Genomic DNA, 22,404 nt, shown 5'->3' with positions numbered 1-22,404 from the left:
GAGAAACTCAAGGATAAAATGTTAATAGTAAAAGTAATAAAAAATAAAAAGGAAAAATGGTTTTAGATTATAATCACTAGTTATGACAATAAATAATTCTGTTGCTGATTTTTTAGATGTACATCTGTTGTGTTCCAATAGTCGAAATAATTCTGTTGTTGAATTTGTCGAAATGTTGAAATCTTTTGTTGACAATAGAAAAACGTTACTGTTTCAAAAGTAATAAATTAAATACCAATAAATCCTCCAAAAACAAATATATCACAAAAAAAAAAATCAAGAAATAATTTCGTTGAATTCGGGTCATATAGTTGATGATTGCTTGTGGACTATGTGGAAAACTATGAATAATGTCAGCCTTCAGTAAATGTCATAGCTTACATATCGAATTTCTATTGGTTGAATTTACCTTTTTATTTATTTTATTTATCTTTTGTACTTACAGATTATGTCATTTTTTGATAATCCATTTACACGTATGTCTTTTAAGAATCGCTAAATCTGTAATTACTTTCCGTTAACTTAGTTATGTCACATTAAACTTAGTGCTTGACCATTTGAAGAAAAATATAAATAGTATTGTCCTCTTATAAAAACATAACTAGGAGAAAAAAAATAAATCAAAATTAAATAGTAAATACATAATTAATTTTCGACGGCCGGATTTATTAAATATTAGGTATATTAAAATAAATACTGAAAACTTTTGTGCTATTTAAAGGAAAGCCACAACTTCTCCCACCACAAACAAAAAGTTCGTTTCTTCTAAAAGCTAACAAAAAAAAAGCTTCCATTTTGCCAAAAAAAAAAAGGAGTCTTTCTCTGAAACCCCACTGGGAAAAAAATCTCTCCGGTAAATTATAAATCATACGAAAAAGAAAATGATCGCATACATCGAACCTTTCTTCCGCGACAACGATGCCGACGGTGGCGCCGGGAAACCCGACGGCGTGTCCATGTCACTCGACATACAGGGCACAATCGTCTTCGGCGGAGCAGCGGCGGAGATAGCCGGAAAAGACTTCGGTGGCATGAACTCCGTCAAACCTCTCGCCGTCGTGAGACCCACCGGAGCGGAGGATATTTCCCGTGCCGTGAAGGCGGCTCTGCGTTCAGAAAATCTGACGGTGGCGGCTAGAGGGAACGGACACTCCATCAACGGGCAATCCATGTCCGACGGAGGACTCGTCGTAGACATGAGATCGACGGCGGAGAACCACTTTCAGGTGGGTATCTCCGGCGACGGAGTTCCGTACGTGGACATCTCCGGAGGAGCATTATGGGAAGATGTCTTGAAACGATGCGTTTTAGAGTACGGTTTGGCTCCGAGGTCGTGGACAGACTACCTCGGGTTAACGGTCGGTGGTACGTTATCTAACGCTGGCGTTAGCGGACAGGCCTTCCGTTACGGACCACAGACGGAGAATGTAACGGAGTTAGATGTCGTCACCGGAAAAGGTGATGCCGTTACTTGTTCCCCGACGGAGAATCCAGATTTGTTCTTCGCCGTCCTCGGTGGTCTGGGACAGTTCGGTATCATAACTAGAGCTAGGGTTTTGCTTCAGTCCGCTCCAGACATGGTGGGTAATTAATCAAAAAAATGATAATAAATTAATTAATTAATTTCCCTATTCTTGGTTAGATTCTCTAATCCGTTTGAAAAAAACAGTGGAAATAATTCGACCAAGAAGTGGAATTCCATTGTTTCAGAATTTCAACGAATAAGAAAACGGGTTTACTGGCGTTTGCGCCACGTAATCTGTGGATATTTATCTGGATTAATGACTTGATTAGTGGGCTGATTAGTGTTTTCTTTAATTGTGTTAGGTGAGATGGATAAGGGTGGTTTACGCCGAGTTCGACGAGTTCACTCGAGACGCGGAGTGGCTGGTGAGTCAGGAGGGCGAGTCATTTGATTACGTGGAGGGGTTCGTGTTCGTCAACGGCGAAGACCCGGTCAACGGCTGGCCCACGGTTCCACTCGATCCGGAAGACCGGTTCGACCCGAATCGTATCCCGAAAACCGCCGGGTCGGTTCTCTACTGTCTCGAAGTGGCTCTTCACTACCGAAACTCGGATCGCGAATCAACCGTCGATACGGTAACGTTCTTCACGTTTCCTTCTCTGTGATGATTCAATGCTTCGCGTCGTACTATAACGACGATGAGACAAAGTATTCTTCTCCACTCGATCTTTACGTGATGGTGATCGGACGGTGGAGAAGAAGCTTCGGTGGATTTCACCACCGTTTTCTTGAATTCTGGTTGACCGGCATTGACCCTAGACACGTGGGACCCGACGAGGAGGTGTTTGACCTCTGTGGGACCCGCAGTTCGCTAGAATGACCGGACTGTAAAATAAAATAAAAGCTAACATTCACTCGACACGTATATAAGAACTCGGCCCTCGGTGGAGGACCGCTTTTATGAGTTCTCGTCCTCCATGATTACAGATAAAATTAAAATATATATATATATAATATTTATTTTATATTTTTATATTTTAATTTGGGAAAGATAGGGGATTTTACACAGTATCTCCTGACTGACTTCAGACTATGAAACTGACTACACATTGGGCAATGTATCTCCCATTAGATTGTCTGACAGAAATTAAAAATAATGTCTTTCCCAAATTTGCCCTTGTGGGTGACCACATAATTACGAAAACGACATTGCCTCCTTGTTTTTTTTGTCTCCAATCTTTTTATCCTCTCGATAGAAAACCCATATTTTCAGTTCCCAGTTTCTGACATTTTTTTTAGATTACCTACCACCATTTTTATAAAACTAAAAAAATAAAATGATGCTTCGTGGACCAGGGGTAAAACCGTACTTTCCACCGTTGAGGTGATGTCATGTAGTGCAGTGATAATTGAAAGGATTTGCATATATGCATAGCATTTTGATAATCCATTTACACGTATGTCTTTTAAGAATCGCTAAATCTGTAATTACTTTCCGTTAACTTAGTTATGTCACATTAAACTTAGTGCTTGACCATTTGAAGAAAAATATAAATAGTATTGTCCTCTTATAAAAACATAACTAGGAGAAAAAAAATAAATCAAAATTAAATAGTAAATACAACGCTCTTCTCCGGTCCCCCACAGAGGGCTGTCGTTCTCTATAGAAAGAAATCTGCCCAATTCTCTGTAAGTTGTTGAATTTACAAAACCCCCCCTGCCGTAATTTTCAGAGGGTGGAGCGACTGATCGGACGGCTAGGATTCGTGGAGGGGATGAGGTTCGAGAAGGACGTGAGCTACGTGGAGTTCATTCTGAGAGTGAAACGGTCGGAGGCGGCGGCGAAGGCGGGCGGGACGTGGGATTCTCCGCACCCGTGGCTGAACCTCTTCGTGTCGAGACGGGACATCGCCCGGTTCGATCGGACGGTGTTCAAGCAGCTCGTCAAGGGCGGCGTTGGTGGTCCCATGCTTGTCTACCCTCTTCTGCGTAACAGGTGATTATTGCCCACACCCCACATCCCCCTCGTGGTGGGTCCCTTTTCAATTCCTCGGGGCCCATTTTATATGAAATAGTATACGTGATAAGAGTGGTCATTTTTCTATTTTGGGGTTCACCGTTCAGGGTTAGTAGATTATTTTTGGATTTTTTGTATTAGATTCATTCTTTATCTTAAATTATATTTAATTTGGATTAGAGTTTTTATTTACACAAATATTAATTTTTTTTTTAAAAAATGCGATTTTTCATTTGAATTATGGTTAAAATTCGATGACATATTATTAGTCAACATAGATATGTTTGATTTTCTATAATTGAACCTAAGTATTACACTCTAATATATTAGACTATTAGTTGAGTGACTGGGTGCGCACGTGCATCTCACGTGAAGTGAGTCGCACGGTCTGTGAGACGTGTGATCCACGACGGACCACGGAATGTTGTACACGTGTCACTTGCAGCGAATTACTTTTAGAAAATATTGAGTTTTATGGACAAATAAAATAGAATTATGAGGTCCGGTAGGATTTTTTTTTAGCCGATAACAGAAAGGGAAGTAGGTGATACGATGTCGTATTAGTAACGGGTTTTGGTGTTGGTGATGGGGCTTGGTTGTAACCGTCGGTGAGGTTAGCATCTGATCTCACTACAAAGATCCTGTGGGACCCATAGATGCTCAAACCGTTAATTTTCTCCTTTTTTACTCCTTTTTTTTTTTGAAATCTTTCTGGTTGATTACTGAACATTTTTATTAAGAATGTCGTCAATGAGAGATTTTACTGTCCGGACAACATCCTTCGATACGGGTTTTCACAGTGATCGATTATGTAGTTGAAAATTGAATACTTAATTTAAAGATTAGGTTGCATATTCAATTTTTGGATTTATTTTTTTATGGAAATTTATGTTGCATAAACGGACAAAGGGACAAAGTTTTTGGTATGTAATTTCTGATTTTATTATTCGCCCGACCTTTAAAGCAAATAATGTCATCCATCATCATTGACCGATTTGCCCTTGTCGTTGTAGTCCGTACTAAATCGCAATCTTTGGCTCTTTGTATATTTTTGTTCAGGTGGGACAATCGGACTTCGGTAGTGTTGCCGGAAGAAGGCGAGCTATTCTACATAGTGGCGTTGCTCCGGTTCGTCCCGCCATGTCCGAATGCTGCGATGGTTGAGAAATTGGTGATTCAGAATCGAGAAATCGTTCATTGGTGTCTCAGAAACGAAATCGATTTCAAGTTGTATCTTCCTCATTACAAGTCTCAGGAGGACTGGATCCGACATTTCGGGAATCGATGGTCGAGATTTGTCGATATGAAATCTAGGTTCGATCCGAGGGCTATCCTTTCTCCGGGCCAGAAGATTTTCAATACATAGAACTCCTTGACTCTTTTAGTTTTTTTTTTTTCGGTTTTCTTCAATTTTCTTTCCTCATTTTTTGTTTATCTGTATTTTAAGTTTGGGGTTTAATTTAATTTTCTTGTTAATCTTTTTTCATACTAAATGTCATTACATTCTAACACCCAACGTTCTTGCACAGACATATATATATATATACACATACAGACATGTATATATATTATATACACACATATACATATATATATAGGGTGTGTGTGTGTGTAAATAAATAGAAGTTTTAGGGATTTGGATGGGATGGTTCGGTCAACAAGATCAATACCATCATCCAAATTGGATCCAATCCATGATATTATTGGGATTATGACCCAAAATTTGATGGTCCCTATCATTCAAGCACGCTTGTAATGTGCCTTATTAGCTAATCGATATGGACCATTCGAATATACCACACACTTAGTTTTGGAAATTTCTTTAATTAGACCGGTGACAGAACTTCACATTCCAGTTAAGTTGACATATACACACACACACATATATATATATATATATATACACGTGTACATATATGCGTGTGTATGGGGACAATCTCTCGTATAGCTTATTCTTCGGAGATGATAACGAAATCTAACAAATAAGAATGGGAAATAAATTTAACTTTGGTTATATATATATATATATATGCAGATGACGACGGAATACAATTGGGAAGGTGTCCATATCATGCATGTTAGCTTGCGAAAGTATTAATGCATATGTGAGCATGAATATATGGACGGTCCATATTTAGGAATCTTTTTTCCCCATGATTTATATGATATAAATCATCATGACTAGTAGTAGTTGGTGGTGACATTACATCAATACATACACTTTGATTTGATACAAATAAAAGTTGATGCTAATTCCAATAAAGTCTCAATCTTTTTTGGAAATTTCTCATTATCTCATGTAATAATAATAATATATATTCATCTCGGCGGATTTACTTTGACTCGCCGGTCAAAATTATCCCTTTATGCATCTATTGCATTAAATTAAATAAATAAAAAACAATATAGATTTAGGGCATCAGATTCTTCCCTTATTACCACAAAAGAAATATCAAAAGCTTTCCAAGCCTTTTCTCATACACACGATATTATCTCTCTATATATATATGTATGGATGGATCTAAAATGATTATAATCGAAAATAATAATGATAATATGAAAAAATAATAACCAAGAAACATGAGTTTAATATTAATTTTAATTAAATTAAATTACATTAAATAATTATGACTAATTTTAACAACAATATATATTTCATTACTCCTATATTACTAGGACGTGTTAGGAGAGGTGATGATTCCTTTGCCATCCTTTTGACAAAACCCACATGGCCATAAAGCTGACGTGAAAGCTGAAGAGATATAAATAAAATTAAAAAAAAAAGAAAAAGAAATTACATATATTGCAAATTGTTTGTTAACATCTACCTCCACAAAATATATGAACGAAAAGTTGTGCACAAAAAAAAGAGGGACCTCAACTAATGATTAATTAGTTATGATCCATTTTTTGGATCTCAATTTATAACATTTTGCATTAAAAATGGTTTATATATCAAACATAACATTTTTTTATACAAAATATAAAGTAAATAATAAATTACTTTAAAATGATTATGAGATCAATTATATAATTCTACCATAAATTATATCTAAGAGATGTAATGATGAGAATCTTTTCCATCTCAATGTCAATTGTTTTTACCATCATTATCAGGTGTGCTAAGAATTTATTAATATGTAAATTTTTAATAACCGTATCAGATTCCAATTTTCTAAAAAACCACTATAACATTAATTTTTCAATATCTATATTATGAAACAACATTTACACCAATCGAGCGGATGGATATTCTATTATCTTTTTCCAATACTAGGCAGGCATAAATTATATATAGGATATTATAATTTGGTGAAATGTGCCGTATATATATATATACATGGGTGGACCCGTGTTGATATGTATGCATGGGGGTATATGCCCCATTGGTGTGATTAAAATTTTATAATTTTTTCATAAATTTTATCATATTTTAAACAAAATTTATTAATGTCCCCATAAGAAAATTATGTTTATCACATATAAAATTAATTTTGCCCCCAATTAAAAGTTTTGCTAGATCTGTATATCTATATTCGACCAATATAAAACAATACCCTTTTCAAGTTGTAAATAAAAAAATGAATTCTTGTCATATACAAATGGATAATACTTTGATTAAAATATGAAGAGAGAAAATATTTTTGAAATTTTTGGGTTCCAAACAAAATCTACTCGATTTCCTCCCGACTATGTTTTAAGTTCATCACTTTTCTTTCTCGTCGCTTTTTATTTTTTATTTTCTTACACAAGACTAGGTCAATAGAAAATAAAATAATTTAAGAAAATGTGGGTCCACAATATTTATATATTGCAATTATAAGATGATGATTTCCTCGTCAGATGTAATTTTTTTTAAAAAAAAAATGGAAAACCAACGGGCTATGGGTTTCCCATGCATAGGATTAGGCAGACAATCTCCATTCGTTCTTCGAAAAACGCGCCATGCAAGGACGTGGTTCTGGATTTGCTGATTTGGATTTTGGAATAATTGAAAATACTTATTTAATCAAGTTAATTCCATCTTATATATATATATATATATATATATATATATTTTTTTTTTGATAACCGGGTAATCCCAGACCCAAAGGGCCCGGACTAATCCCGACCCACACGCACAACCGGCACCACACGTGTGGGATGTGAAGCACCCGAAGGTGGCCGGAGGGAAAATCTCCATACCCTAGGTGTTGAACCCACGACCTCTTATTCAGGAAGTGAGCTCTCAAACCAACAGAGATGGGGGAGATCCCCTCCATCTAATATATTTTAAAACATTTTTTCGAAACATATAATTTAGAATATTTTTTTTAAATCTTTTTAAAATTCGTATATCGCGCAAATTTTAAATAATATCAATTGTTTATCCATTACGATATTCATCACTTGCGAAAGTCTCCGAGAGTGACAACTCCTTGTTGCTTTGGAAAATGTATTTACTTTTATATATATAATTAAGTAAATATTAAAATTCAGATTTGTTTGGGGGCAGTCAAATTTATCGATGGTTTTGGTAAAAATGAATCTTTTAAAGGTTGCCATAGTTCGATAAAGTTAGAGGGATTTTTTTTTTTTGAAGTTTTGTGTTGGATTTAATTAGGGCTTGTATTCGATCGACACGTGCATGGATAGCTTTTTGCACGTGAATTAAATTTTGCTTTGAAGTAAGAACAGTTTTATGATATTCAATTTTATTTTTTTTTTTAAAGAGATTTCATTCTAGTATCCAAGAAAAAGGAGTTCTAAAGAGAAAATAAAAGTGAAAAAGAAAAAGAAAATAGAGCACGAACAGAACAATTTGATATTAATAAATATTTCACAAAAATGTATAATGTATTACATGTAATATATTTACTTCGCAATAAAATTACCACACAAAAAGACAAATTTGGAATTTGGGGTATCGATTCTATTTAGATTCGATTAAATTCAGTTTTTTTTTTAATTAAAAATAACTTGACAATTTTGTTTTCTGTCATTTTTTATTTTTATATATATTCTATTTCAGATTCGTTTAAATTGATTTTGAAAAAAGTTATATACAACCAGTTTCTAAATCAAATACAATTATATACTATTCATTTCGATATGATTTTATATAATATCCCAAAAGCCTTCTTTTTTGCTAAAATAATATCCCAAAAGCCGTGTTCATTGAAAAACATTTCCTATACAATTTAGTTAGAATTTATTAATTTCCTAAATAAAAAATCTCCCCGAAATTATCAATCCACTAACTTTTATCTCACTCACTATGTATTTACTAATTTCCGCTGTTTCTTTCATGCACCCCACTTGGGTATGATAAACCAAAGTTTCCAAAGGACATAACGTAGAAATGAAGATCGCAATGAATGTGGTTTTGCAGGGTATATTTATTATATAATAATCAGCATATACCCTTTACAGTTGTAGCCAATATTGTGTGTATATATATACAATATATATATATTCGAGTATGGTCCACTAGAGACAAGGCTATGTATAGAGAAATGGATACAGCTATTTTTTAGAATGGACCAACCAACGCTGAATTGGACAAAGTCCCTCCTCTTATTTCTATTGAATTACATTAATGCGTGCAACAATGGCACAACGATGTGATATGTCCATCACGCGCGTGTGTACGTAACAAAGTCATCGTCTTGGCAGTTATATAACAAGAGACAGTCCAAAAATCTTGATAATTTGGACAATATATGAATGTTATTAGTTTAGTATTGTTATATGTCGGAATAATTTAAACAATCATGGATCACCAATTCGGTTAATAATGAATAACCGAATCAATCCCACTCAAAAAAAAAAAAAAAACAAAATCCGATAAGAATATTATATATCGAAATCCCATATTATTGGAAAACTAGGGGTTACATTATAGACTAAGTAAAATCACAAGAAACCCTATTTGGAACCGTCTCCTCACGAGTAATTGTGTGTTTTTTTTTAAATGAATTCGATTTGGTTTGTCTAGTAATTTGATAATCTACATATATATATATATATATATATATATATTATTTTATCCTATATGAATGGAAAATCAAGATCGATATTGTTGACTGCTTGTCATTATTTTTCTCTATTATTGGCACATTCTCAAGAATATAAATCCATAAGTAGGGACCAAACTATCGGACTTTGGATTTTTGTCCGAAATCGGGTTTGCCCTAAAACACCTAATGTCTCTTTGGCACTAACTCAAGATCCATATTTAAATTCAAAGTTCCACCACGACACGATTGCGTATACGACATTCCAAACTATAGGACTCACGATCTATTTTTGGATTATATAATTATGCCAATGGGCTACAAATTTCAAGTTCATGGGCCTTATAACTAATGGGATATAATGAAAATAACAATTGTAAATAAATAGTGGACCCATCGTGAATAATGGGCCCTTTTCAACTCCGGTTCAGTTCTGTGTTTTGCTAAACCAAAATCATATCCTCAAATTAATTTCGCTCCGGTTTTGGTATGGGTTGAATGTGTGAAATTTCAGAAAAGAAGAAGAGATAATCATTATGTAACAAACGAAGTAAACTTTTATTTTTTTTTATTTGGTAACATAAAAGATATTTGAATCAAAATTATTGGTTTATAATTCTTAAATGTTTATCGATTTAGAAGAGTAATATTTTTTTAAAAATAGCAAACACACACAAAAAAAAGATTCGAACAAATAGTTTGTGAATTATATAAATAATTAACTTATTATTTCGAATTTCCTAAGCCATACCCTTATTATGTATTTGAGTCATGTAATAAATTATATGTGTATGTATGTATGTATGTATGTATGTATGTATGTATGTATGTATGTATGTATGTATGTATGTATGTATGTATGTATGTATGTATGTATGTATGTATGTATGTATGTATGTATGTATGTATGTATGTATGTATGTATGTATGTATGTATGTATGTATGTATGTATGTGTGTGTGTGTGTATGTATGTATTGCATTGCCATAAGCTTATTATGTATTTGAATCATGTACTAAATCATATATATTGCATTGCCATAAGGTTATATTATGCCAGTTGAATTATGTAATAAATTATATATAAATATGTGTACATTATCGTTGACTAGAGACGTTGACTCTGGTAAATGTTGGGCCCACGCCGAGGAAGTCGAAATAAAGATTTTTTTTCTCTTCTAAATTCAGTGAAGAAGACAAAAGATTTTCTCCAACAAAAATGTATAAATACGTCTCCGATTTTCTCCCTTTATGATTCACAGTCCATTCACTACCCAAAGAAGAAAAACAGGTGACTCACTCGCGAGTCCTCAACATGGATTCTTCTGGTTTTCCTGAGAATTCTCGGGAAAGTCGCGGAATTTCCCCGGAAAATTGTCCTTCCCAAGAAACCCACCTCCCCAATTTGACGAGTTTGGACGTTCTTGCCCAGGTGGCGTCGGAGGGACTTGATCAAGAATTAGGGTTTGAGACGGATCTCGATGGCAATCATTGCTACGATTTTCCCGGGAAACAAACAGAAAATCAGGGGGGTTCACATGGGGGTGATACGGCGGAGACATCGGCAGCCGGCGAGGGGCGAGTGATCTCCGGTGGCGTGATCATGTCGGAAGCCGAAAGACGGGAAGAGTTGGAGAGGAAGTCCAGATTCGAGAGTTACAAGAGACACCAGGAGGGGATATACTACGCGGCCAAGACATTTGCTCGGAAGTTACATTCTGATATGAATGAGTATCATCAGGATCACAAGAAACAGAGGATTGGAGAAAATGTGGCCAAGAAGGTTGATGAGTCAGGAGGGCCATTTCACGATGCGATGGAGGCGATCAAGAAGAGGGGTAATTTGGGTTCAAATGTTACGCCATTGAAGTTCTGTGCAGGTGAAAACGGATCTAATCTCGGGATGAGAGTAGCTCCTTCACTCTTGGAACTGAGTCTGAGACAGGCTGGGAAGTATGCAGAGGATTTGGTGTCTCTTCAGTGCATTCCTGATGGATTGAGGTCTAAGATTGCGAGCGTTGTCAGTAGTCACGGCGAAGTGAATGCCCGTTTTATGAAACTTCTGGTCAAGTATTCGCCAACCGAGATACGTGTGAAAAACTGCACAAATTTGGTGGAGAAAGACTTAACCGGGATCCTCCATGGCTGTGATACAGAGAGGTTGAGAGTAAGTTCACTCCTGTTGTTTCTTCTCCAAGAAGGAATCATATCTAGTTGTTATGAAACAGTATCGACTTTCACAATCTGCATATGAAGTTTCCTCCAAATGCTAGGAACTGCTCCTTTGGCCATTTTGTTTGCATTGAAATCTTGCCTTCTTGCCCTTGTTTTGCCGGTCTTGAGTTATAGTTAAAAGTTGCTTGCAAATTTTGATTTCAGGTGTTGGAACTTGAACTTTGTGGACGTTCCATGACAGAACACGTGATAGGACACTTCCTGTCTCGTTCACCAAATGGGTTTCAGGCATTGGTCAATGTATGTTTGAAAGGAGCATTCAGTCTGACCGACAAGGCCTTGGCCTTAATTTCCAGATCTGCTCCTCTGCTTCAGAGGGTGAATCTGTCAGATTGCTCTCTTCTCACTGAAAACGCGATTCAGATTCTTGCTGACAGCTTTGGATCTACCTTGAAAGGCCTTAACATAGAGGGTTGCCAAGGTATAAACCCGTCTAAGGTCTTGGGCAACCTAAAGAGATTCAAAAGCCTGAATAGCCTCTCCATTGCCGGGCTTGAAGGCATTGACGATGATTTTGTTCTCGGATTCCTTGAGGCATGTGGGTCAAATCTCACGACTCTTGTTCTTTCAAGTTGCAGGTACTGTCTCAAGTTACATTCCTTAGTTTTTCATTGAATCCTCTGTAAGTCAAATCCTTTTCTGTTCACCAATGGTTTTCCAGGGAATTGACTGATGAATCTACTAAGGGTATCGGGAGATATTGTCCGAATCTAAGTGCCCTCGACGTCTCGTTCTTGGACAAATTGACAGATCTGTCATTGCAATACATTGCAAATGGTTGCAGTTCTTTGAGTACACTCAAATGTTGCAGGAATCATTTCAGGTTTGTTGTCAAAAGCCTTGGTTTGATTTTTAATCACTTGAAGGCACTGCCTTTCTATCACTTTCTGTGCTGAACTGTGAACCGATTGTTTCATTTTCGGCAGCGATGAAGGGGTCGCTGCTTTTCTGGAAGTTTCCGGAAGTTCTCTCAATGTACTCTCTCTGAACAATGTCCGAAAAGTGAGCGCCTTTCTTTTCTCATACTTCCGTGGGTTCTATTTCAAAGCCTTAACAGAGAATCTGAACTCTCTGCAGGTTTTTGTAAATACTGTCATCTCACTGGCTAAAGTTTCCAAGAAACTGCAATCTTTAGATCTTTCATGGTGCCGAAACCTAACAGATGAAGATTTAAGACTCGTTTTATGTTCCTGCACATCGTTGAGACAGCTGAAGCTGTTCGGATGCTCGCAGGTACATATACATATATATGTATATGAAATGCAGAACCTTCAAACAAAGGCTTGAAAGATTTTGCCGAGCCAACTTTGTTTTACTATTGCAGGTAACGGGAGAATTCCTTACAGCGCATTTGGGATTGGCAGTTCAGATCATTGGACTGAGAATGACCCCTCTTCTGGAACATCTCAATGACCTTGAACCTGTTTTTCAAGATGCTTTTGTCAGTGAGTAGTTTCTGTGGAAATGTATAGGTCCCCTCCAAGTTTTGTCTTCTCGGGATAAACAGCTTGGTCAAGATTCGTAACCTTTTTGGCTCGATCGTTACATAGATCGTCTCAATTGTAAAAACGGTTTTAGAGTACCGATACCCTGTGTTCTTGTTTCCTGATCTATTGGAGCTGTAGCATGCCATAAGAGAAGAGCATAAAGTCTTTGGGATTTGCTCTGCAACTAAAATGAATACGGGACCAAATGCTGATTGGTTTTTGTTTGGTTATTGAAAAGATGTTCCAAGTCAGGCCCAAATGTAGAACCGACCAGAACCAATCCATCTATGTCGTGCACTGTTAACCAGGACAACCCGGTTAACCTGTAATATGTAAATCGTACTTCCTAAACCGGTACTTAAAATGTAAAAGCCTCATCAGCAAAGAGCCTGAATGAAACAGATTCTACTTCTGCATTGGCAATTCAAGGAAACTGAAAAAATGCATCAACTAAGCAACTTCCCAACACAAGAAGATATAATATTTCCACAGAAACAACTCAGCCGTATCATCAGACCATTCAGCACGAGATTCTCACGACCTGTCGTTTTGATATCGGTCTTTGCTCAGATGGTAAACCAATGTTCATTGAGGTATAAGATCCACAGAATATACAACACCAAAGTGCTATCAGGTGTCCTCTTTCATGTTTCTGACTCAATTTCCCCTGTTTTGGCCGAGTAAAAAACGATTCAGAAATCTCTCAGATTGTTTTGTCTCGTGAGAAGATGGTCCTCCTTCAGCTGGCGGAAGTTCACAAGGAAGAGCTGCAGCAGTGCTAGTAAACGCGTTGAGAACAAGGAACGCCAGGATCGGAGACAAATCCAATGTTCCTCCAAGAGGCGGAATGATCCCACGGAATATGTTTAGGTATGGATCGCATATCGTGCTGAGACATTGGAAATCAAGAAATGCATCATCAGCATTCCGTTGATTAAGAAAATGCGGAGTTCTTGGGTAGATTCCCCGAGGCTTTACAACATGAAAAAGTATTTTAATTTTGATCAAGAAAAGGCAAAAAAACCGAGCTGCTCCCAAACAAAATGTCTCTAAATCCCAGATAAAAAAACCACTACGTTTGGCATTCATTTCTAAAAAAAATAAACGCATTACGATCAAGATTTCATTCCACTCGGTTTAATCACAATCACTAGAACAGTAGAATGAAATCAAAACGGAAAATCCACAATGAGATGGGGAGTGCATACCTTAGGGGACTAACAATGGCAGGAGGGGTGTTGGGGAACCATGTTAACACAAGTCGAACAACGAGGAGGGAATTGTATATGTTGAAGAAGTTCATCAACCCGTTGGCAACCACCATACCTGCAACCGAATCTCCTGGTAGAACTGCTGCAAACCCATGGTTAGACAGCTGAAGCCGCACCATTTTCGGGTTTTTTGAACGAATCTGAAAGCATTGGAAGGCTCTTCATCAATACAGCCAAAACCGAGGGAGGAAAAGGAAACAAAGGCAAGAAACCAGAGGTAAAGAAACATAAAAGACTGGTACATGTTTCAGATATATGAGCTGAGATGTAAACTTTACAACAACACAATAAACAGAAGCACATTCCCTTCCTACAAAACGTGTTTTCAAACACAAAAATTCAGGAATTTAGCCTTGTGCATGGTCTGATCCAACTTTTACTAACTGATCTTCGCGAGAAAGTAGATGAACTTTAAAACATTGTGGTCTCAATCAGATCACAGGAAATTTATCTCTTTGTTTCAACCTCACATTCTTTTCAAAAGACAAGTCTTCATCAACTGTGGTAAGAACGTTTATCACACACAGTGTAAATCCTTCTATCATTCTATCACAAACCCAATATTCTTCCCAACAAATGCATTTCCCGTTGAGCAAACGGAATCCCAAGAGTTTCAACCGTACTTCTTGTCATCTCCAAGCTAGGTGAACAGGGAGAGAGAAGTTACCTCGTGGCAGAGAGCTTGAAGTTCAGACGACAAGAGAACAGCTTTCTGGAAGAGAGGGTTTCGAGAAGCAAGCGAGTGGACGAACCCAGAGAATTTCTCGGTCGCCTTTACCAGAGACCGGTGAAGGTCGTGGATTACATTGGACGACTCGCAAGCCGGTGGAAGGAGCAGCAGATTCGGTTTGGTCGGTCGCGCGAGAGGTATTTTCAAAAATGCCGAAGAGAGCGAGACGAAGAAGTTGGGAACTGCCCTCGCCGGAGACGGAGAAGTTTCCGAGCTCTTCTTCACCGGTTCTGTCGCCGCCATTGAACTCTTTCGCTGTTCGAAGCCGAGACGAAGAGGATAGGGAAGGGAGATAAAGAGCATAGGAAAAGGATAAGAGAACAAGGAGAGAGAAGAACATGTCAGAGATTTGATTTCATCCGTAGATTTTCTGAAAATCGATCTAAACCGTCCATTTATAAGATTAAATCGGACCGTCGATTTCAGAAAAAAAATATCAATTTACCATTGATTTCAAAGATTCGATCTCAACCGTTGATATATATGACACGATCGGACCGTCGATTTCACAAAATGTCAACCGACGATTCTTGAAAATCAATCTAAAATTTTAAACCGTCTATATAAAAAAAAAAATAATGTAAACTGTTGATTAACAATATTTCATCTCAAACGTTGATTACGTCATAAACGATCTCCATCGTTGATAGGAAAAATTCGATTTCGAGCAAGTACTCTCAACCGTCGATTACTCCAAATTGATCTGAACCGTCCACACAAAAAATACAATCTAAACCGTTAATTTATGAGCTGTATTTAAAACCGTTAATTTAAATGGGAAACCCTAAAAAAAAGGGGACATGGGTTTTACTAAGGATGGATGTTTCGGTTCGATTTCAAAGAACCAAACTATATCCAACTGAAAATTTTTGGTATTTTTTTAATCGTACCGTTCAAAATTCTCGAACGGTATAATTTTTATAGAATCGAATTTTTCGAAACCAAAGCGAACCAAACTTTATAAAATTCCCGGAAAAACAAATTTTTTTTAAGAAAATCTAAAAACTTTTAACAAAAACCGAAATCGAACAGTACCGAAACCGAAATCAAACCAAACCGAATATTATACGGTATTAATTTGGTACAAATTTTAGAATATGGAATAAATTGTTCCTGATCCAAACCGTTAAAATTCCAATCTGAATCCCAAAACGTTCAGTACCCTTAAGTTTTCGCTAGCTTTGCTTTTATGTGGCGGCGAGCTTGGCCAAGATGCCGATGGCGGCTACAGAAATCCGCCGGATCTTGGCAGTTGTCTTGCCGGTTGGGACTTCCCAAGATTTCTCCGGTTAGCTCATTAATTAGGGTTTGGTGTGTATACATATATAGATAGATAGATATGTGTGTGCATATATATATATATATATATATATATATATATATATCAGAACTTGAATAAAATTAACTAGTGATTTCCAAGTGTCTGCTTAAAACCCTAAAAACATGTTATTTGAACCGAAATAAATACAATTTCGTTTCATTATGAATATTCACAATTTCTAGTGTATGGTAACACGACACTATGAAGGGGGTTACTCATACATATCTTCAATTAATGCACTTTTTATATGATGGAATGGCCTTCCAGTATTATCTATATAAAAAAAATAATGATAATATGATCAAAATAATAAATCGAAAACCGAAGTAAAACATCATAAATATGACTTTGATTCTAAATTTTATATATTAAAACCATATAAATATCCCGTCAAATGATTTTAATATATTTTTTTTGAACCCCATGTTTTTTTAACTTTATAAAATAGGGGGGAAATAATGTAAAATTACGAAGAGGAAGTACACAAAAAAGACATGAGGATGGCATTGAACTCGTTGGGCTTTTCTAATTGTGGTAGATGCGAAGTCTCCTCTATCACCTCGAGTCTCGTCCTCTCCCCCAAGATTCTGCGGGGAAAAAAAAATTGGTTATAGGATATTTCAATATTATATATATTAGTTGGTCCTCGTAATTACATGAAATTTCCATTTTTCTTGTTAAATCTCACTATATTATTATTATTATTATTATTATTATTATTATTATTATAAACCAACTAGAAAATTAAAACCCACGATTGGGTGGCTCAATCGGTAAAAAAAAAGAGTAAATTTTTTTATCAATCCAAATCCGAATATTCATTTGAGAAGGGATATTAATTACATTGACTTCTCTACTCTTCTGTGAGATGTAGTATGATCAAAAACTCGATGAAATTCTGGATTAGAAAAAAAAATTAAAAAATTCAGAAAGAAAATGTAGAACAATCAAGAAAATTACTTTATCTAATTTTTTGGTAAAATTTATTTTTTGAAAAAAATAGAGGCCCTCTCTCCATGCAAGATTGAAGAAAAAAAACTGAAAAGGTTTCCATGATTATAATTCCCGATATTGTTAAAATATAATGTTATGGTAATTTCCTTCGATATATATTTTATGAATAGAATAAGTTGAATAATAGATAAAAAAAAAAAATAAAGAGAAGAAAGATGAGTTCATCACTCTTTGAGTTCACGGGCCATTCTCAATGGAAAAACCAGATCTTGGTCTCCCCATATCAGCAAGATTTCCTGCGTATTATTTAGCCAATGTCTCGAATTCATCAATCATTACATGATTTATATAAAAATTTACGAAAAAAATGTAAAAAATAATGTAATCGTAATTAATCAATGTTTAGCAAAACGTTACGAGAGGGAATATTACCTGTCGAAGTTGGGAGAGGTTGACGGTGTCGTCCCTTCCAAGGCTTAATCCTTTTAAGAGTTGAAGCTTTTCCCCTCTATTTTCTGAATACATTTTCTGTCTTCACAGTTTTTGTATTTATTATATATTTGACTGTAAATATTATTTTGAAAAAAAAAACAAAATACGTTCATCCCTCTAGTTACCTATACATATTTAGGCGTTAAATGTTGTTATATATATATATATATATATACCCTCCTTTGGAAGTTATAGGACTTCATCAAATATTAGATGGTTTCGAGAATTTGCTTATCATATGCATATATATATATATATATGTGTGTGTGTGTGTATTAGTACGTACCCGGCAAAAATCGTTCAAGACGAAATCAGGGACATAACTAAGGCTCCTCGTGGAGGCCAACTCTGACAGCCTCCGGAGATCCGCCGCCGTCGACGGGAGCATGACATCCGCCATGTGTTAGGGTAATCTTATCCCAAAGACGTGGTCAAAGCTTGGAGTGACAGATGTTTTTCAGTTTGGAATAAGTCAGAGGAAGTGGCAACAACTTCCAGATTTAGTGGGGTTTTATTCTGCAGTTTGTTTTGAACACGTTCTCTTTATTTTCTGTTGTTTTTGCTCTTTCTATTTAAACTATGGTTCTGGGTAAAAATAAAGTTTGAGCTTTTGCGAAAACTCCTCTGTTTGATTCTTTCATTCTTAGAAACAGAGTATAGAATTCTGCATTTTTGAGTAACATTTGGTATCAGAGCGCGGTTGCGGTGAATGCCGAAATACATGTCGAGACAAGAATCTTCTGGCAGTGTTGTCCGAGATGGTGACGATGCTCAGACAACACACATTGAAGCAGGATCACAGACGAAAGAAGGAAGCATATCAATTCAATATCCTATGCTAACCAAGACGAACTATACTGTGTGGGCGATGAAAATGCAGATTTACATGCGAGCTCAAGGCGTATGGGATCCGGTGGAATCCACGGGACCTGTGGATGCAAAGAAAAACAGCATGGCTCTTGCGGCAATCTGTCAAAGCATAAGTGAAGAGACACTTTTGCAGATCGGAGTAAAGAGCACAGCTAGAGAAGCATGGGATGCATTGAAATTATTGCATCAAGGTGTCGAAAGAGTTAAAGAAGTAAGAGCTCAATCACTGAGAAGGGAACTTGAAGGAATAAGAATGGAAGAGAATGAATCTGTGGATGATTTCTCAGCAAGAATCTCAACCATAGTGAGCAAGCTGAGATCGTTGGGAGAAAAGGTTGAAGAGTTATATGTGGTGAAAAAGGTATTGAGGTCAACTTCATCAAAGTTCATGCAACTGACTTCTACAATCGAACAATTTGGAGATCTGAAGAATATGAGCTTTGAGGAAGTCACTGGAGCTTTGAAAGCACATGAAGAAAAGATGAGAACCTTTGAAAATAAAAAGGATGAGCATGTTCTGCTGACACAAGGAGAGTGGAGAGCTAGAGAAGAGAGCTCAAACTCAGCAGAGAAACGAGAAAGGGAACAAGGGTACGGCCGAGGACGAGGTCGTGGTAGAAGATGGATAAGCTTTCGTGGCAGAGGTCGCGGAAACTACGGCAGAGGTCGAAGTTTTGATATTTCAAGAGTACGCTGTTATAATTGCCAAGAGCTGGGGCATTATGCAGCAGAGTGTGAGCTGAAGAAAGAAGAAGAAGAACAAGTTCATATTCTGGAGAAGGAGGAAGAACCAACATTATTGATGATGGAAGCTGGTGAGTTGTTTCACTCAGTCGAAATGACAGATGATAAAGTGTTGCTGAATGAAGAAGACAACACTACACAGATCAACAATCAGACCAAGGAGATGACATGGTACTATGATACAGGAGCAAGCAATCATATGACAGGGATCAAACAGGCTTTCATAGAATTGGACGAAACAGTGAGAGGAAATGTTCGTGTTGGTGATGGATCGATCATTGAAGTTAAAGGAAAAGGAACGGTGAGTTTCAGGTGCAGAAACGAGGAGCAACTAAGGCTGGGAAATGTATATTATATCCCAAAGCTGAAAAGCAACATTATCAGCCTTGGACAGCTAGATGAATCGGGAGCTAAAATTGTGGTTGAAAATGGTATAATGAGGGTGTTTGATGCAAAAGGACAGCTGGTAGCCAAGATTCCAAGAGCATCAAACAGGCTATATACTATGGCAATGACGCAAGCACAACCCACCTGTCTGATCTCAAAGACCAACTCTGAATCTCGGATATGGCACGAGAGGTATGGTCACTTGAATCTCACTACATTGAAGGAGATGTCACAAGGAAAGTTGGTGCATGGTCTGCCAGATATTAGACATTTAGAGGAAGGGTGCGATGAATGTCTGATCGGGAAACAACACAGAGCAAGGTTCCCAAAAGCTACTGTATATCGAGCAAGTAAACCGCTGGAGCTAATACATGGAGACATCTGCGGGCCAATCACACCAAACACGCACGGTGGAAACAGGTACTTCCTCTTACTGGTTGATGATTTTAGTAGACATATGTGGATAGAGATGTTAAAAAGTAAGAGTGATGCCTTAGAGGCGTTCAAGAAAGTAAAACTGGAGATAGAAGTACAGTCTGAATTGAAAGTCAAGATGTTGCGAACTGATAGAGGGGGAGAATTCATATCTGCGGCTTTCAATAGATTCTGTGAAGAACAGGGTATTGTTAGGCAATTTACAGCTCCATACACACCACAACAGAATGGTGTGGTGGAGAGGAGAAATCAGACTGTAATTGAGATGGTCAGATGTTTGTTGCGTGGTCGGAAAATGCCAGAGAACTTCTGGGGAGAGGCAGCTCGAACTGCCGTTTATATCCTGAATCGATCTCTCACAGCAAGTGTGAAAGGAAAGACGCCTTATGAAGCATGGCTTGGGAAACAACCGAGAGTGGATCACATGAGAGTGTTCGGCTGTATTGCTTTTGCAAAAACAGTTGGAACACACCTAAGAAAACTAGATGAAAGAAGTAAGAAGTTCGTAATGCTCGGTTATGAACCAGGGACTAAAGCCTACAGATTGCTGAATCCAGAGAACAAACAGATTGTGGTTAGCAGAGACGTGGTCTTTAAAGAAGGAGAAGGCTGGAACTGGGAGAAGAATGGGCCAGGGTCTACCTCAGAACCGAAAGGGCCGCTGATAACTACACAGACACAGGAACCGAGTGAACCTGAACCTCAGACTCCGATGTTTCAACCAGAGGTGACAGAGCACTGGGGTGAGCAGATGGCAGAAACAGGAGAGAGCAGTAGTATGGGACCAAGGGGATTTCGAAGTCTGCAAGAAATTTACGACACCACACATGAAGCAGAACCTGATGCAAGTCTGTATTTCCTGTCAATTGAAGAACCTGCCTGTTACGATGAAGCAGCGGGAAGTGAGAATTGGAAGCAAGCCATGATCGACGAAATGGAGGCTATCAACAGAAACAGAACCTGGGAACTGACAAATTTGCCAGAAGGACACAAAGCAATAGGTTTGAAGTGGGTTTACAAGCTAAAAAGGAGTCCAGAGGGTGAAATAATCAAGCATAAAGCCAGATTGGTAGCAAGAGGATATGTTCAGAAGCATGGTATCGATTATGAAGAAGTCTTTGCTCCGGTTGCCAGAATCGAGACAGTGAGATTGTTACTTGCCATTGCTGCTCAAGAAGGCTGGAGAGTGCATCATATGGACGTTAAGACAGCCTTCCTGAATGGAGAGCTCGAGGAGGAGGTGTATGTGCATCAACCTACAGGTTTTGTAAAGAAGGGACAAGAAGACAAGGTCTTAAGATTGAGAAAGGCTCTGTATGGGCTCAAACAAGCTCCAAGAGCCTGGAATACTAAACTAGATCGAAGCTTGAAGGAGATTGGATTTCAGAAGTGTGAATTGGAGCATGCTGTATACATAAGAAGAACAGATGATGATATCCAGATTGTGGGAGTTTATGTTGATGATCTGATTATCCTGGGTTCGAAGCCTGAGAACATCAGAAAATTCAAGGAGCAGATGAAGGAATTGTTTGAGATGAGCGACCTCGGCCCTCTAAGCTATTACCTGGGTATCGAAGTTGATCAAGAAACAGAGGGCATCACACTCAAACAGGCTGGTTATGCAGGAAAATTGCTGGAAAAGATGGGGATGGCTGAGTGCAAACCATGTCGAGTACCGATGGACTCTAGAACGAAGCTGAGCAGAAATGATGACAGTCCTTTAGTGGACGGAACCTTGTACAGAAGCGTAATTGGGAGCCTAAGGTACTTAGTTCATACTCGACCTGATATTGCTTTCTCGGTTGGTGTGGTGAGCAGGTTCATGGAATGTCCGAGAACAACTCACCTGGCAGCAGTCAAACAAATCCTGAGATACATCAGAGGAACAATCAACTATGGGTGCAGATATGCAAGAGAGGGAGGAGAGGCTGAGCTCGTCGGATTTTGTGACAGCGATCTTGCTGGGGATACGGATGATCGGAAGAGTACCACCGGCATGAT

General features: G+C 37.5%; 4 protein-coding genes across 4 annotated transcripts; 2 read left to right on the top strand and 2 right to left on the bottom strand.

Annotated features, from left to right (window-relative positions):
- The first annotated feature begins 761 nt into the window (after positions 1–761).
- LOC104799579 (cytokinin dehydrogenase 7-like) lies at positions 762–4,993 on the top strand. The gene is made up of 4 exons (XM_010522178.1): positions 762–1,580; positions 1,828–2,100; positions 3,199–3,461; positions 4,542–4,993. The coding sequence occupies exons 1-4, from the start codon at positions 882–884 to the stop codon at positions 4,846–4,848; spliced, it is 1,542 nt and encodes a 513-aa protein (XP_010520480.1). The 5' UTR covers positions 762–881; the 3' UTR covers positions 4,849–4,993.
- A 5,747-nt stretch (positions 4,994–10,740) lies between these two features.
- Positions 10,741–13,880, top strand: LOC104799577 (EIN3-binding F-box protein 2-like). Its single transcript, XM_010522176.1, has 6 exons — positions 10,741–11,644; positions 11,857–12,290; positions 12,374–12,535; positions 12,639–12,714; positions 12,790–12,945; positions 13,037–13,880. The coding sequence occupies exons 1-6, from the start codon at positions 10,793–10,795 to the stop codon at positions 13,163–13,165; spliced, it is 1,809 nt and encodes a 602-aa protein (XP_010520478.1). The 5' UTR covers positions 10,741–10,792; the 3' UTR covers positions 13,166–13,880.
- Positions 13,651–15,492, bottom strand: LOC104799578 (ylmG homolog protein 2, chloroplastic). Its single transcript, XM_010522177.1, has 3 exons — positions 15,138–15,492; positions 14,408–14,610; positions 13,651–14,088 (listed from the first exon to the last, which is right to left on the bottom strand). Exons 1-3 carry the CDS (start codon positions 15,441–15,443, stop codon positions 13,857–13,859), a joined length of 741 nt encoding a protein of 246 aa, XP_010520479.1. The 5' UTR covers positions 15,444–15,492; the 3' UTR covers positions 13,651–13,856.
- Positions 15,493–16,945: 1,453 nt separating this feature from the next.
- Positions 16,946–18,380, bottom strand: LOC104799576. The gene is made up of 4 exons (XM_010522175.1): positions 18,254–18,380; positions 17,908–18,003; positions 17,704–17,771; positions 16,946–17,108 (listed from the first exon to the last, which is right to left on the bottom strand). The coding sequence occupies exons 1-4, from the start codon at positions 18,365–18,367 to the stop codon at positions 16,988–16,990; spliced, it is 399 nt and encodes a 132-aa protein (XP_010520477.1). The 5' UTR covers positions 18,368–18,380; the 3' UTR covers positions 16,946–16,987.
- Positions 18,381–22,404: the final 4,024 nt, after the last annotated feature.

The sequence above is a fragment of the Tarenaya hassleriana genome, unplaced genomic scaffold (genome assembly GCF_000463585.1).
Source record: "Tarenaya hassleriana unplaced genomic scaffold, ASM46358v1 Cleome6, whole genome shotgun sequence".
Classification (NCBI taxonomy): domain Eukaryota; kingdom Viridiplantae; phylum Streptophyta; class Magnoliopsida; order Brassicales; family Cleomaceae; genus Tarenaya; species Tarenaya hassleriana.
This window is presented reverse-complemented; position numbering and strand designations above follow the sequence as displayed.